The sequence below is a fragment of the Grampus griseus genome (genome assembly GCF_964374135.1).
Source record: "Grampus griseus genome assembly, chromosome: 13".
In the NCBI taxonomy this organism is placed as follows: domain Eukaryota; kingdom Metazoa; phylum Chordata; class Mammalia; order Artiodactyla; family Delphinidae; genus Grampus; species Grampus griseus.
This window is the reverse complement of record NC_139007.1, coordinates 41821317-41836227: the sequence shown is the minus strand read 5'-3', so window position 1 is coordinate 41836227 and position 14911 is coordinate 41821317. Positions and strand designations below refer to the sequence as shown.

Below are 14911 nucleotides of genomic sequence, written 5' to 3'. Positions count from 1 at the left end.
TGTGGCACGTGGATAATTGAAATATGTGGCAACACAGCTCACCCTAGAGAGGTTAGAGATGGCTTCATAAAGGAAGTGGTATCTGAGCTGAATTTGGAAGGATGAGTATAACTTTTCCAGGTGGATCAGACAGAAAACAAAGAGAAGTTACTCCAGACAGAGAAAATATGTGAAAAGGCACAGGTGCCAGAAAAAATTACGGAGCATGAAAACAACAATCAGTCAAGTTTGGACCATGGGATGCGGTTGTGTGGGAAGTGGTAAGAAATGATGAAATTAGTAAGAGGAGGAGTCAGTTGCTGAAGCCTCGCTTAGGAATTGGATTTGTTCATGCAAAGCAAGTGGCTGATTTTGAGAAGGGAAATTATATGATCAGATTTGCTTAATAGAAAGTTCACCATTCCTGCAAGGTGGTGGAGAATGGATCAGAAGACTAAAAGGGTGGGTTCAGAGAAAGGCGTTAGATCGCTCAGACAGGAAAGGGCTGAGTCTAGCCCCTAGGAACACCAGCTTTGAAAGTCTTCTGCCTGGCCAGAGAAATAGGAAACCAGGAGAGAGCAGCATCACAGAAACTGGGGGAAAAGAGGGTTTTAAGGCAGAGACTGTGACCAGCACTGTCACAAACCAGAGACAGATCTGGTAAATACAGGAAAGTGTCTAATGGACCTGGCAGTATGGGGTCTGACATTGGGAACCTTGGGGCAAGAACCATTTCTGTAGTGAGCACTTCATCAACACAAGAGAAGAAGCTGCAGGGGAAGCTAGAGTCAAGTAATTGTTTGTTTGTTTTTTAGTAGGAACTTAAGCATATTTATATCTGAGAAGAGCCAATAGCTAGGGAGCAAGAAAACAGAAAACAGGGGCACTGAGAAAATAGGGGAGCATGCCTTGTACAGAAAAGGAACACTTTTCATCTTAAAATATGAGGAAGATGTAGCTATAAGTAAGTGTATAGGGTTGGCTGGGGAGGGAGCTGGGGGTGGTAGCAAAGAGTTGGGGAAACTCCTGGTTGTCGGTGTTGGAGGCTCTTAGGGGTTATCAAAAAATGGTACCCCTTTCAGCACCCAAGTTCTAAACAAGTTGAAAAATAAACAGTAAATATTACGACCAAGAATATCACCTTTATTTCAGCTAAACTGAGGGTGTGGCTTCTTAAGAGATCTCTTAGCCAAGTGGGATTGCTGATACTCAATCCCAGAATTAGGCAGGTCTGCCCAAGGAGACCAGCAACACCGCAGGGTTCCTGGGGCGGGGTGGGGCTTCTCCCCAGGACAGCTTTTGCTGTGTGCAGGAGCACAGGGAAACTCAGCTTTCTGCTAGCTGCTTGCTCCCAAGAGCAGAAGAGTGGAGTTGAGCAGGCTCTGTATAGTTATCCCCTAAATTGACCAAGCAAATAAACCACTCCTCCTCTCAGGGCAGAATACGGAAAAGGTGGAAAGGCCTGTAGTTCCACTAATTGAGCTGCCTTCATAGGGAAGGAGCATCACATTGGGAGCTGGAAAAAAGTGTTCCCACTAACAGTTAGCTTATGTCTTCTAAATAAAAAAGAAAATAAAGTGACCTGATGAGAATCGGAAAGGGGTGGGGGAAGGAATTATTATTGGCTTTGGAATGGTGACAGTGTTTAGAGTCACTATGTGAGTGACCGGGAGAGCGAATTCTTTTCAGCGTTGAGGGCCCAGCCAAGGCTGAAAGTCATAGGTTTGCAGCAGCATCCTGTGTGTGGTCTTTAGCTAAGATCATAGGTCTACTGTTGAATTGAAAATTAAGAGAGGTCATGTTACAAGGTGAGTGTCAGGGAGAGTAGTCAGCAAAAGAAATACAGCTGAGAGGTCAGATAAGATGAGAACTGAGTGATACCCATTAGGTTTAGTAACTCAGAAATCATTAAGTGAATTTCTGTGTTGGTGGAGTATTGAGGTAAAATCCAGACTGGAATAGGTCAAAAGCGTGAATTTAAAGGTGATGAGATAGAGATAGCATGCATAAACACTTTTTTTTGGGGGGGGGTGTCTATTTTGCTATGAAAGGGATAAAAAAGTAGGGTAATAACATTAGGGAGAAGTGTGGACAATGGAGGGTTTCTGTTTAGTTTTCTTTTCGGATGAGAGATGGCAGAGCATGTCTGAATTGTAGGGAAGCAATCAGTAGAGAAGGAGTTGAAGATGCAAGTAGATAAATATCTATGTATAACCTTTTAGACTCTTGTAGATCTGTCCTGAAACTTACTGAACTTCATAGTAAGGAGGAGTAGAGATTATCTTTGGTGCTCCCTGGGAAAAATATTTTAAGTCCCTCTAAATTCAGTTCTTTTTTAAATATTTTTAGAATGCATCAGGGATTTATGCTGAAATAGATGGAGCCAAAAATGAACTACAAAGAAAACTATCCAACCTAAGCAACCTCAGTCATGATTTAGTTCAGGAGGCTGTTGACCATGCACAGAACCTTCAACAAGAGGCTGATGAACTGAGCAGGTAATATCCTGGTTTTAGAAATGCAAACATCTTTATAGGCTGAGTAACTTATTTTTATTCAATTTCACATGACAGGGTTGCTGGGATACAGTGTTAGCAGTTTGGTTTTAGAGTTGGGTTTGCTTATTTGTTTTTCTGTTTGTTGGTTGGCTAGTCTGAGAGCCAATTATTGTTTATTGCAGTTGTTTTGGGGAGACAGTTTTTCGATTTTAAAAAATCTGTCAGATTAGAGATCTGTGTTGTGGGAGGGGTAGTTCTGTTCCACATTATTGATAAGATAACCTAACACATTTTAGTTATAGGGATATAACTGCTGCCCAAAATAGTATCAAGTAAATCAGATCCTTCTGCAAGGTCTAATTCTGCCATCATCACCTATTTATTTCAGAGACAGCATTAGCTTTCCACACCCAAGTGTCTTAAGTAAAGCTGGTTGGAAGTTGGCAATACGTGGAACTTGTGGCAGATACTCCAGCCATTCCCCAGTGCCCAGCAGGAACTATTTGATTTCAGCACCTATTAAGAGAAAAATCAATTGATAATTTTCCTCACAGTATCTAGAAGAGACTCCTAAGCACTCATTTAATGTTAATTGAAATGTACTAAAAGACTGGCATTGAATTCATGACCCTGAAAAAATAGGTAAATAATGAGATCATTATAGAGAAAGATTGCAAGTCTGGCAATTAGAAACAAGGATTGTGAAGGTCATGAATAAAATAAGACCCAGTATTCACTTCTGTTCAAAACTTAAATCACCTTTTTTTCCTGATTGCCAAGGGCAGGGGTGGGAGTGCGGATGGAGAGATCATGGTTAAAACCTTGGTGTGTGAGATGGTGTTGTATCCAGCTCAGTGTCATGCTCCCAGGGAATGTGCTTCTGATCAAGCCAATAAAATGGAACTTGGAGAAAATACTAGTTTTGGTAACAACTGTATTGGTAGATTATTATTTTTGAGATTAATTCTGTGGCCCTCTTCGTTGTTCTTTTGTCATTTAGTAACTACATCCCATTGAATGGGATCCCAACACAGACCTTCTCAACCCTGCAGCAAACAGTGTTCCAGCTAGAACTTCTAAGGAAGTTACCCCATGCTTTACATGAAACATAATCAGAAATATCAATCACCCTGAAGTCCCTTTTTTACGTTTAGCATATTTCTGACTACATATATTCAGGAAAACATCCAAATTTATAGACGTCTTCCCTTCAAAATGTGAATATTCTTCAGCATCTATCTGGTGTACCCAGTGGTTTGCATGTTTTGCCTCAAACGGAGATAAACATAATTCATCAAGAAGCTTCCATTTCAAAAGCACATCTTTATTTTCTATATTGATGTAGTACCTGTTTTGTGCCTAGTAATGAAAACAAAGTAAATAAAGGCTTTTTGTTTCAAGCTCTTTGATATATCCGCTCACCACTCTAGCCAGCAAAATTTTTAAATATTAATAAATATTGGTAACATTTTATACCTTTTACCCCTTTCTTTTAAAACTTCCTCAAGTTTTACTCTCTGTGCCATTTCTGAGAACAGGGGGTTGTGGGGAGATTTAAGTAGCAGGCATTTGGATCAGAATTTCCTCTGCAGAGCAGGGCTGCGTTATGACCTTCATGGGCCATAAAAAATTTTTTTTAATTATATGTCATTCCTACATAGGTATAAAGGCTAATGTAATCATTATTGTTATCCTCATTTTTTTCTTCTGATTTTAAAAAAGTTAACATGAAAGCATCTTTGTGGGCCCCTGAATGGTTGTCAGCCCTACTGCAGAGGAGCCAGAATGATGGTGAACTCCGACAAAAAAGAAGAAAGTTGCCAAGAAAATAAAGAGGAAGTTCCTCTGAGCCTAAGCCGGTGTACAGGGACTGAAACTGGTTGGAGGAGGCTGAGAAACAATTGGCTGAGCTCAGTAGGTCAGGGTGGTGTGAAGAGAGGAGCCAGTGTAGGATCTGCAGTGTCATGTACTGCATCACAGAGAATCTTCCGAGAAGTTACTGATGAATAAAGTGATACTAGTCAGAAATTTCTGGAATTGGGAAAACAGTATGGAACTGGTGGATTTAAGACTGAATAAAATTAAGACAAAGGATTTAGGATGAGCTGCAGAAGAGGGGGCTGGAGTTTGTATTATAGAGGAAGAAGTGTTTGTCAATAATATGAATTATTGTGTGGATACACTTACAGTTTGAAATTTCCATTTAGGAAATGGTTTAGGTATAATAAATCCTGAGATTTACTGGATGGCAGGCACGGAACCAAGCATTACACATATTTTATCCCTGTTAGACCTCATATGAATCCTCTGAGGCACATACTGTTATCAGCCTCTACGTGAGGGTGTCCAGTGCATCATGGGTATCAGTAAATGTTAGAGGAACCTTACAGGGGCCAGAAGGGACAAAGGCAGAGAACATGGTGTCAGGGCATGGGTGGTTGTGAGATGAGGCTGTGCACTTAAGCGGGGGCAGCTGGGCCTCAGGAGTGAGACCTTAACCATGTTTGCCCTGGGCAAGCTATGCACCCTTCCTCAGAGCCTCAGCAACTTTTATCGAAAAAAGGAATAACAATATCAACTTCATGGGTATGGTAAGATTTAGAGACATAATATATGAAATGGGGCTAGCCCAGTATCTGTACATGATGCTCAATATGTGTTATAACCTTTCTTAAAGAAAAATGTGATCTGTTATATAAAAGGAGGAAAAAAGATTGAATAGAGTGAAACCAACTAATATTTAACACCAGCTGAGGTTATGCACCCTCTCCAAGGGCCTTAGTTTCTTTGCCAGGGAGGGAATAACAATGCTGATTGGGGTAAGCAGCAGGTGGGGATGATTGTGGGTTCATTCTTCTGCCTGACTTCACCACGTAAACAAACTCTTGAGTAAAGAGGTGCAGATGCTGTTTTTAAATCAGCATTTCCTTTCCCTGAGGCTACTGCCAGGCAGGCAGTTGCCAAGGAGCCGAAACAAGGTGAAGCCTTGAGGGAACCAAAAGTAGAGGAATGCAAAGAAAATGTGCCCTTAGGAAAGGCAGCTCGGGAAAACCTTGCCCAGCCAGGTACTTTAAATAACAGGAAGGAAGTACCTTTGGTCCCAGAAGTACTCCAATCAGGCCCTAAAAATGGCCCTATTTCTCAAGGAGGTAAGAAGGAGAACTAATGCCACGTTTGTTTATTAACAGGAATTTGCACAGTTCAGATGTGAATGGGCTGGTACAGAAGGCTTTGGACGCTTCAAATGTCTATGAAAATATTGCCAATTATGTTAGTGAAGCCAACGAAATGGCAGAACAGGCTTTGAACATCACTGATCGAATTTATGATGTGAGTATTCCCTTACTTTAACATTCATTTCTATGTTGCCTTTTCCTGGCTTATGACTTTTCTGTTTCCTAATGTCATCTGTTGAGCTTCCAATGTAATACAAATGGCAGAAAGGGCAGGAGAACTAAGAAAAGACCATTTTATTTATGTTATGAATGTTTTCAGTAATGCAGGTTCTTCAAGATGTGTCATACTCCAATCAGCAAATGCCAATTTCTTTGACAGCTTTTTTAAACCAAAGTCCCTGAATAAAAAATATTTAAGACTTGTTCCTGCTGATAGAAAAGACACTTTATGCATACATTCAGATTTCCTCAACTCAAAAATTGTTTATTCAACAGCTTTTTCATGACAAGCACTTTGGTGGGCCCTTGGCCAAGCACTATTCCAAGTTCACTGAATTTTCCTCAAAAACCATTTATCTTGAAAATGTCAAGGATATTATTTTCTCATGTTCACATTTGACCTTGATTGTGAGCTATGAAAATGAAGCTGTATGTATTTTGCTTGGTGTTTAGCAGATAAACTGTATCATTTAAATCCTAGAATGATGAAAAGTTGATTTCTTCTGCTGTCATTCTTACTCTCTCCATCCAATTTCCTCGTAGGCTGTGAGTGGGATTGATACGCAAATCATTTACCATAAAGATGAGAGTGAGAACCTCCTCAGTCAAGCCAGAGAGCTGCAAGCAAAGGCAAATTCTAGTAAATATTTTCTCTTTCCTGTCTTCCTTCTGATTTATAGCTGCTTCCCTCCTTTCACACAGTTTCTGCATATAAACAGAGGTTTCAAAATGCGAGGATTAAAGAATAAATTATATTTCATCTGAATAATAAAAAAGCAAGTATTAGATATTTTCAAATAAATTGTGGTTTAAAAAAATTCCATGTAGTAAAATTACATGGAAACATATAGTTATCCAATATATAGTGGATATTCTTGCTAATCAAAAAGGCTAATAGAAACCTACTATGAATGCCAATTTTCAAGGAGATAGTACCATAAAATACACTTTAACACTAAAATTATATTGCACATAATGTAACCTTCCTTGAACAATTCAGAAGGCCCTTTAAAATTTTACCATGAAGGGATGGGTCAGCACTGTGAGAGTCAGGAGGACAGGGTACCACAAAGCCATCTGGTTTTTTGCACTTTCTTGTAGTTTGTGTTATACAAGTTTGCTGTATTTAGGACAAGCCTAATGACCATATGGAAAAAAGCACTTCCAAAGGCTGGTATCTGCACCTGCTAAATCAAGCACATCCCAGAGTGGGAGAGGGAGGAAAAAATAAAAGTGAAATCATTTCAGTTAGTTTTGAATCTTACGAGTTACTCTTGAAAACAATCAAACTAAGAATTTTACTAAACCTTACTCATCTCTGAGGTAATGAGCTCATTCCTAAGAATATTAGAGCATTGACTAATGAGGTTGGAAATCCATTATCTAGCTAACTTGTACCACCTAAAAACAAAGACCAAGTTTGAAACTGAAAATTTCATGTGATTTTATCAAAGCAATTAACCTGAAGTCTAACTGTACATTTTCTCTCTTTTTTAAATGTAGAGCCATTATATAGAGAACATAAATGCATTTGTTTTTCATATGCAGACTATTTAATTACCATAAAGCAGCTATTATCTGAGTAAACAGACAATAAAAATGCTGTTTCTTCATTCTAATTAATTTATTATACAAGTTTAGTCTTAAACATGCTCTTTAGAAAAGAATTAGAATGTTAGCAGTAAAGAATTAGAATACTTATATTAAAATATTTTGGGATAAATGTTGTCATATGTATGTATTGCTTTTGTTTGTGAAGACCAGAGTATGTGGGTCTTCACGATGCAGTGACTTAAATATTTTATTCTCCTTGATAATTTGCAAAGTATTTTCTCAATCCTGTCATTAATGATTTGTTGAACCTCATGAAAGCAATTTTTCTATTCTGATAATGCTGTCTCTTCAAAGTTCCATATTTTATGTGTAGATAAATCTCTCTGCTTTGGTCTCTGAATATTTTTCAGATCTGGTCACCTATTTCATAATCTTGTTTGGTTAAATCCCTTCATATGTTTATTTGCCAAAGGGACACTGATGGGGAGTTAGGACTATGTGGATCAGAACTTGCCTCCCTTTAGAAAATATGCATGTTTGTAATATAAATTCAGATTTTCAAATTGAACCATATTTCATCTATTGAGTTACACTGTAATTTCAGATTACTATTAATTCATTTCCAAATGAATTTCAATGATCAGTAATCTTTATTTACCAGATTTCCTTTTTTTCATTATCTATATCAAATAGCCATCTGTAATAAACTCAGGAAGCTGCTGTCTTTTAAAATCTTCTACTGAATTACTTTGTAAAATGAAAAATGTCTATGTAAGACAGTGGGTTCCAAATAGGACAGACTTTTTATGAAGCATTTCTTCTTATAAACATCCAGCCCCAAATAGACATTCTTTATCCTATTTTATCAAAAACTCCAAATACAGTTAAATATATTCTTTCTCAGTATATCAGCCAGTGTTTTTTGCAGTAACAAAACCCAAAAGGAAGAGCTGAATAGATTGCTTGTATTACAATATTCAAAAATTGAAACTAAAAGAGGGAGAGAGGGTGCAAAACAACAACAAAGTATGTTTAAGACCCTCCTTGAATTCTGGGAAATTATTGGCACTACCCAGAGGAAACAAGAAAGAAATGCTTGTACTTTGGTTACATTGTACTTGGTACAAGTACATTGACAGAATCAACTAAGCATCACCCATATATACCCCTTATGTACATGTATGGGGAAAAGATAACTGAACAATAAACCAAGCACACCAAGACTGTATAATTGAAAAGAGACAGTACACCATGGGAGGGTATATATTTGCAAGCCCATTGGAGAGAAAGAAAAGAAGGGGAAGTGAAGAAATTATTTTTTTGTTTGTCAAGATACATACATTTCCTGATGCTTTGGAAGTAAACAAAGCATGAAACAAGAATTCTTGGGAAAGTTGATCCTTCAGTTCAGGTGACAAGATATTCCATCATGACTTTTTTAGATTTGTGCCAAGGTAGCCCCAGTTAGGGTCTATGCTACAAGTACATTTTCAAGAATAATTTTTTAAGAAAAAGACTAATTATCAAAACTGATGCAAGAATGAATAGAAAATCTGATAGAACTGTATGTACATACATGTGTATAATAAATCTAATCAGTAATTAAGCCCTCCCACAAAGAAATCTCAAGGCTCATATGGCTCCACCAGTGAACTCTCCAAAACACTTAAAGAAGAAATAACACCATTAGTACATAAATTCTTCCAGAAAATAGAAAAGGAGGAAATACTCTCTTTTTTCTATGAAGCCAACAAAATTTAGATATCAAAACCTAAGGACGGGGGCTTCCCTGGTGGCGCAGTGGTTAGGAGTCCGCCTGCCGATGCAGGGGACACGGGTTCGTGCCCCAGTCCGGGAAGATCCCACATGCTGCAGAGCGGCTGGGCCCGTGAGCCATGGCAGCTGAGCCTGCGCGTCCGGAGCCTGTGCTCCGCAACGGGAGAGGCCACAACAGTGAGAGGCCCGCATACCGAAAAAAAAAAAAAAAAAACCTAAGGACATTATAAACAAGGAAAAATATAAGCCAAATTCTCTCTTAAACAGAGATGTGAAACTCCTAATCAGGATATTAGCCAATCAAATCTAGCATACATAGAAATGGTAATACATGACCAAGTTAGGTTTATTCCAGGATTTCAATGATATTTTAACATTTAAAACATCAGTAGCAATTCACCACATTTACAGAACATAGGAGAACATTCATATGCTTATCTCACTACATGCAGGAAGATCATTTAACAAAACTCACTACCCACTCATATTTTAAAAAAACTCATAGCAAACTAGGAATAGAAGGAAACTTCCATAATTTAATAAAGAATAATAAAATAATATTCAACAAACCAATATTCATACTGAAATATTGAAAGCTTTTCCATTAAGATTGGAAATAAAATAAGGATTCCCCACATTATCAATTCAATGTGTAAATATCCAGTTTAATTCTATGTAAAACAATTAGAAATTAACTGTTTTTAAAATAACACCATTTGCAATAACATAAATTACCTAGGAATAAATCTGATGCAAGATGCTAAGATCTTTACACATAAACTATAATACACTACTGAAGAAATTAAAAGATGATCTAAATAAATGGAGATAAAAATGAGAGTTTAGATCTAGGGAAGAATAAATAAAAACTGTGTTCATTAAGTGGAAGACTTGAATTTGTAAAAATAACAGTTTCTGCCAAAATTTATCTATAGATTCAATATAATCTCATTTAAAGTACCAGAACTGTATGTACATATACAGGATGCTTTTAGAATTTCTTTGGAAATGGGGGTGGATGGTGGTAGGCAAGAATAGCCAGCACAGTCTTGAATTAAAAAAAAAAAAAAAAACCTAGAGGACTTAAACTACCCAATACCAAGACTTAAAACTGTACAAAAATTAAGACAGAGATACAAAAAGATATAGAAAATTACAATACTCTATCATTTCTTCTGAATAAAGCTTAAAAATAGACACAACTAACGGGCAGAGATAGGATTCAGAATAGTGGTCACCTTTGGGTAATCATGGAGGTCCCAGGAAACTGTAACGGGCTAATAATGCTTTTAAAAATGCTTTTCTTGGGGCTTCCCTGGTGGCGCAGTGGTTGTGAGTCCGCCTGTCGATGCAGGGGATGTGGGTTCGTGCCCCGGTCCGGGAAGATCCCACATGCCGCAGAGCGGCTGGGCCCATGAGCCATGGCCGCTGAGCCTGTGCATCTGGAGCCTGTGCTCCGCAACGGGAGAGGCCACAACAGTGAGAGGCCTGCGTACTGCAAAAAAAAAAAAAAAAAAAAAAAAAATGCTTTTCTTGACCTGGGCGCTGGTTATATTTTGTGTTCAGTTTGTGAAAACTCATCAAGCTGTACACTTATAATTGTGTACCCTTTTCTAGATGTGTGTTGTGTATCAATTAAAATTTATTAAAACAATCAAGAAAAAATAATTATTCTTATCTAACCAGTTATCACCATAAGTATAGATAGATCTTTTCAGCTCTTTATCAATCGTGCTGCTCGTAGTTGTTAGTCACAGCAGTGCTATATTTTTCAATCAAAAAAGTTAGCCATTATCTGTACATCCGTATGAGTTACTTTATGACATCCTAAATCACTCCGAAGCAGTGTTACAAGTTTTCTGCAATCCTTTACCTCTGAGTTGAAATGCCGCTTTCCAGAATTGGTGTTCTATGTTATATTATATTCAGAATATTGCAGATGACTTAGTGGTACAAACCAGAATTTTCCTTGTTGCAATGGAGATTTCTTTCCTGGCATCTTTGCCCTACTTGTACTTTTTTTGGCTTCTTCTCCACAGGCAATGATGAGGCAGTGGCTGACACCAGTAGGCGTGTGGGTGGAGCCCTAGCAAGGAAGAGTGCCCTCAAAAACAGATTAAATGATGCCATTAAGAGACTACAAGCCACAGAGAGAGGTGAGGATCCCAGGGAGAACTTAAGGCTCATCTGTTTGTTCACTAGTATTAAGGTAAACCTTTGAGGAAAGAGTAGGTGATTCTTTGCTTATTAATCTTTTTATAAATAAATATTGCTTTCTGATGACAAAAGAAACTATGTTTTTCTCACTCACACATGCACACACATACACACAAAAGTCCTGGAAAATAATAAAAGCTGTAGTCACATCACCTAGGAGTGACGATTAAATTTGAGAGCATTTTCCTCCAATCTTGCGTGTATGTGTGTGCGTGCACGCATGCATGTCAATGAGATCATGATGTTTATACTATTTGGTAACCTACTTTCTTGTGAACATCCTTTTTCATTAACAAATATGCCCTAATTTGGTTATTGGGTTTCTCTGGCCCCAGCAGTAAACAGCTGCTCTCTGTTACATGCCATGTCGTTCTTATAGTGCAAGCAGGGAGACCACTGAGCCAGAGAGAAAAACAAGAGCGCTCATGCTGCCTAACCTGGAACTACAGTGCTATCTTAGAAAGATGTGATTGGGCGCATAAGTGCCTTTCCCGGCATAGTGAAAGTTAACACATTGCTGCTGGATGTGGTGTTTCACTACACAGAGCAAATTCAGCTACAGAACTACAGGATGCCAAAGCCCTGGCCGGAAGGGTGTCATCAGCATCATCAGAGCTACCACATGCTAAGCACTGGGCTGTGTTTTACAAACATTATCTCATGTGGGAAAGTATTGCTGTTGCCTTTAGGCTGATGTGAACCCTGAAGCTTGTCAAGGTTGGGGAACTTGCTCCAAAAGGCACAGCAACAAAAAGAAGCAGACCCAGGATTCAAAGCTACATCCATCAGAGTTCAGAGCATGTGGGGTTAAGTTAAATGTTTCTCCAGTTAAAAATAATTAAAGCTACAACCTCACCTGAGTGATTTTTAATTGTTTTTATTACAGAAATAATACATGACCATTATAGAAAAATAAGAAAAGAGAAAGAAGAGAAATCTTTTATAATCTCATTACCCAGGAAAAAACCGTTTTGTTGTAAACTTACATTGGTTTTATTTTAAATATATAACTTAAAAATTTCACTATAGATCTCTTTTGAAACTTGCTTTTCTTATTCAAAAATACCTTTCCTTATCAATTTACTTCTGTACTAGAGCATCATTTTTATGACAGAAGCTGCCCCACAAAGAAGAAAGTGATATTTACAATGAATTTCAGACATAGGCGTTTTATGAGTTAGTATCTAATATGCATTTTCTATAGCTTCCTCACCAGGTCTCTAACCTGAAGAAATACTACTCTTTTTTTTTAATTTCCCTTTAATTTGGAAATGTTTTAAATGAACGACATGATTTTAATGAGACTTTAGAGTCTTCCAAGCTCACTTGTTAATACTATTTACAATATTCTAGTGCACCTGACTTACACCATAATTAACATTTATTTAAAGATCTCGGTTTGGCTGAAAAACCTGAATTTGAGGTCTCTTTCATCCCAGTGATGAAATGGATATTCATGACCCCATCAAATGTCCTACTTCTTTGCAAAGTAAATGTCCTTGTGCTCTGTGTGAAGGTGACGCTCAGCAGCGCCTGGATCAGTCCAAGCTGATCACCGCGGAAGCTAACAAGACCACAATGGAAGTCCAGCAGGCGGCCGCCCCGATAGCTAACAGTCTAACCAACTGGTCACAGAATCTTCAACATTTTGACTCATCTGCTTACAACACTGCAGTGGACTTTGCCAGAGATGCAGGTATCACTTAGTAACTTCACAATTTGCATCCAATTGAGGAATTGGCCATTAAACCCTACACATCTTTTGTTAAGAAGCAATTTTTTTCATTCAAGTTTTAGATTGGAATATTGTAGAAGTTAGCTTAGAAAAGGATAAAACTTTTTGCTCAGTTCATCTATCAATATATATGTATGTGTGTGGACATAGGAAATATATGTATTTCCCATAAATAAACACCAGACAGACTGGTTGAGTTAATTTTTTTCTACGTGAAATAATGGTAACACTTGTTTTTATCAATGTAAGATTGATTCTTTGGGGAAGAAGGGCAATCAGCTGTTAGAATAAATATGTTAATAAAATATTGGTTTGCTTTTAGGAAAAAAATTTACTAAACAGCACTGCTGTTACTAAACATCATTGCTTTTTCCTTACCTGAGTAAAGCAGGTTATTACCAACAAGTACTGAATATGGCCAAATGTAACTTCAGCTTCCCATTAAGAAGTAAAGTCTGTTAGCCAACTTGAATATAAATATATAGTAATGAAGATGAAATATGTTGATATCTATCTAATTTAGTTATACATAGATATTAAAATCACATATTACTTGAGAATTATTTTCCAGTCTCATATTTTTATTCCATCTTTTCGTACCTCCTAAATATCAATGTCTTTGTCATGATTAGAACTTCCAGTTCTCCAGAATGGTTTTGCAGACCGTATTCCCTTCACTTTCATCTGGATTAAGAACCAACTTTTTAAATCCACGTATGGATTTGTCCATCGCTAGAAATTTTATCCCAGGGCACAATATCCATTCCTGTAACAGGAAGATAGCTCTTTTATACTCATCTTTTAAATATATATTCATGAGCCCTCCATGTAACCACTCAATTTCTTTTGAAACTTAATCTTTAAAAAATTTGCCTACATGATATCCAATATTTACATTTGTAAAGATATTGCCTCAGGAATATTTACTAAATTGGTGTTAATTTTTTTTCCTCCTTGTTCAGTCCCATCAGTGATTCCAGTAACCATCTAGGACTAACACTGATTGTGTGCTTTCCTCAAATAGCATTTTGTGGTTCAAAACAAAGTAAATGAAAAAGCATACCATAATATGAGACTTCATAAAGACTCTAAAGTGGCTCCCTTTCTCTGAGAGAATTGAGGGTAGAGAAACCTGTTTTGTACACATTTTCATAATCAGCATTTAATGTAATGCTTTAAACATACTTTATTGCCTCTGATGTTGAAGACTATTATACTATAACAATAGCCATTTTATAGCATAGCTATTGTGGTCAGTGATCCAAATAACAAATATTTACCGCTGTATTAACAAATACACTACATGATAGTAGCTATTATTTACCTGATTTCGTTCCTTTTGCTGGAGAAGCACCTTGTTTCCTAAGTACAGAAAAGAGAAGTTTCCTAGGTCCTCACTGACATATTCTCCTGAATCTGAATTTAGTTTGGCTCCAGGAAGAGGCTTGCTTTTGTTCAGCTGCTAATGCTCAGTGACCATGCCCTACCCTTAGATACGAGTTTGCCCAAAGATATTTATTTTCAAGTCCAGTGGTTTTCAAACACTAGTGTGCATCGGAATCACCTGAGCCCCACCTCCATGTTGCTGGTCTGGGGACCACACATGGAGAGCCAGTGCTCCAGTCCATGAAACTTCAGAGAAAGTTACAGCATTCTCTGTATCTGGGGTTCTTTCATCAAGCTGTATCCTTATGATTTGTGCTCTTTTCTCTGTGTGTGTTATACATCCCCCCTCCCCACACAACAAAACATAACCT

At 37.7% G+C, this 14911-nt stretch overlaps 1 protein-coding gene across 1 annotated transcript in view; it reads left to right on the top strand.

Moving 5' to 3' along the window:
* LAMA4 (laminin subunit alpha 4) overlaps positions 1–14911 on the top strand; it is a 151159-nt gene that overhangs the window by 100541 nt on the left and 35707 nt on the right. Inside the window, exons 13-18 of the mRNA XM_082668705.1 lie at positions 2329–2477; positions 5666–5807; positions 6416–6512; positions 11242–11358; positions 12936–13115; positions 13787–13868. Of these exons, the coding sequence (XP_082524831.1) occupies positions 2329–2477; positions 5666–5807; positions 6416–6512; positions 11242–11358; positions 12936–13115; positions 13787–13868 (767 nt within the window). The remainder of the gene's footprint in view (positions 1–2328; positions 2478–5665; positions 5808–6415; positions 6513–11241; positions 11359–12935; positions 13116–13786; positions 13869–14911) is intronic.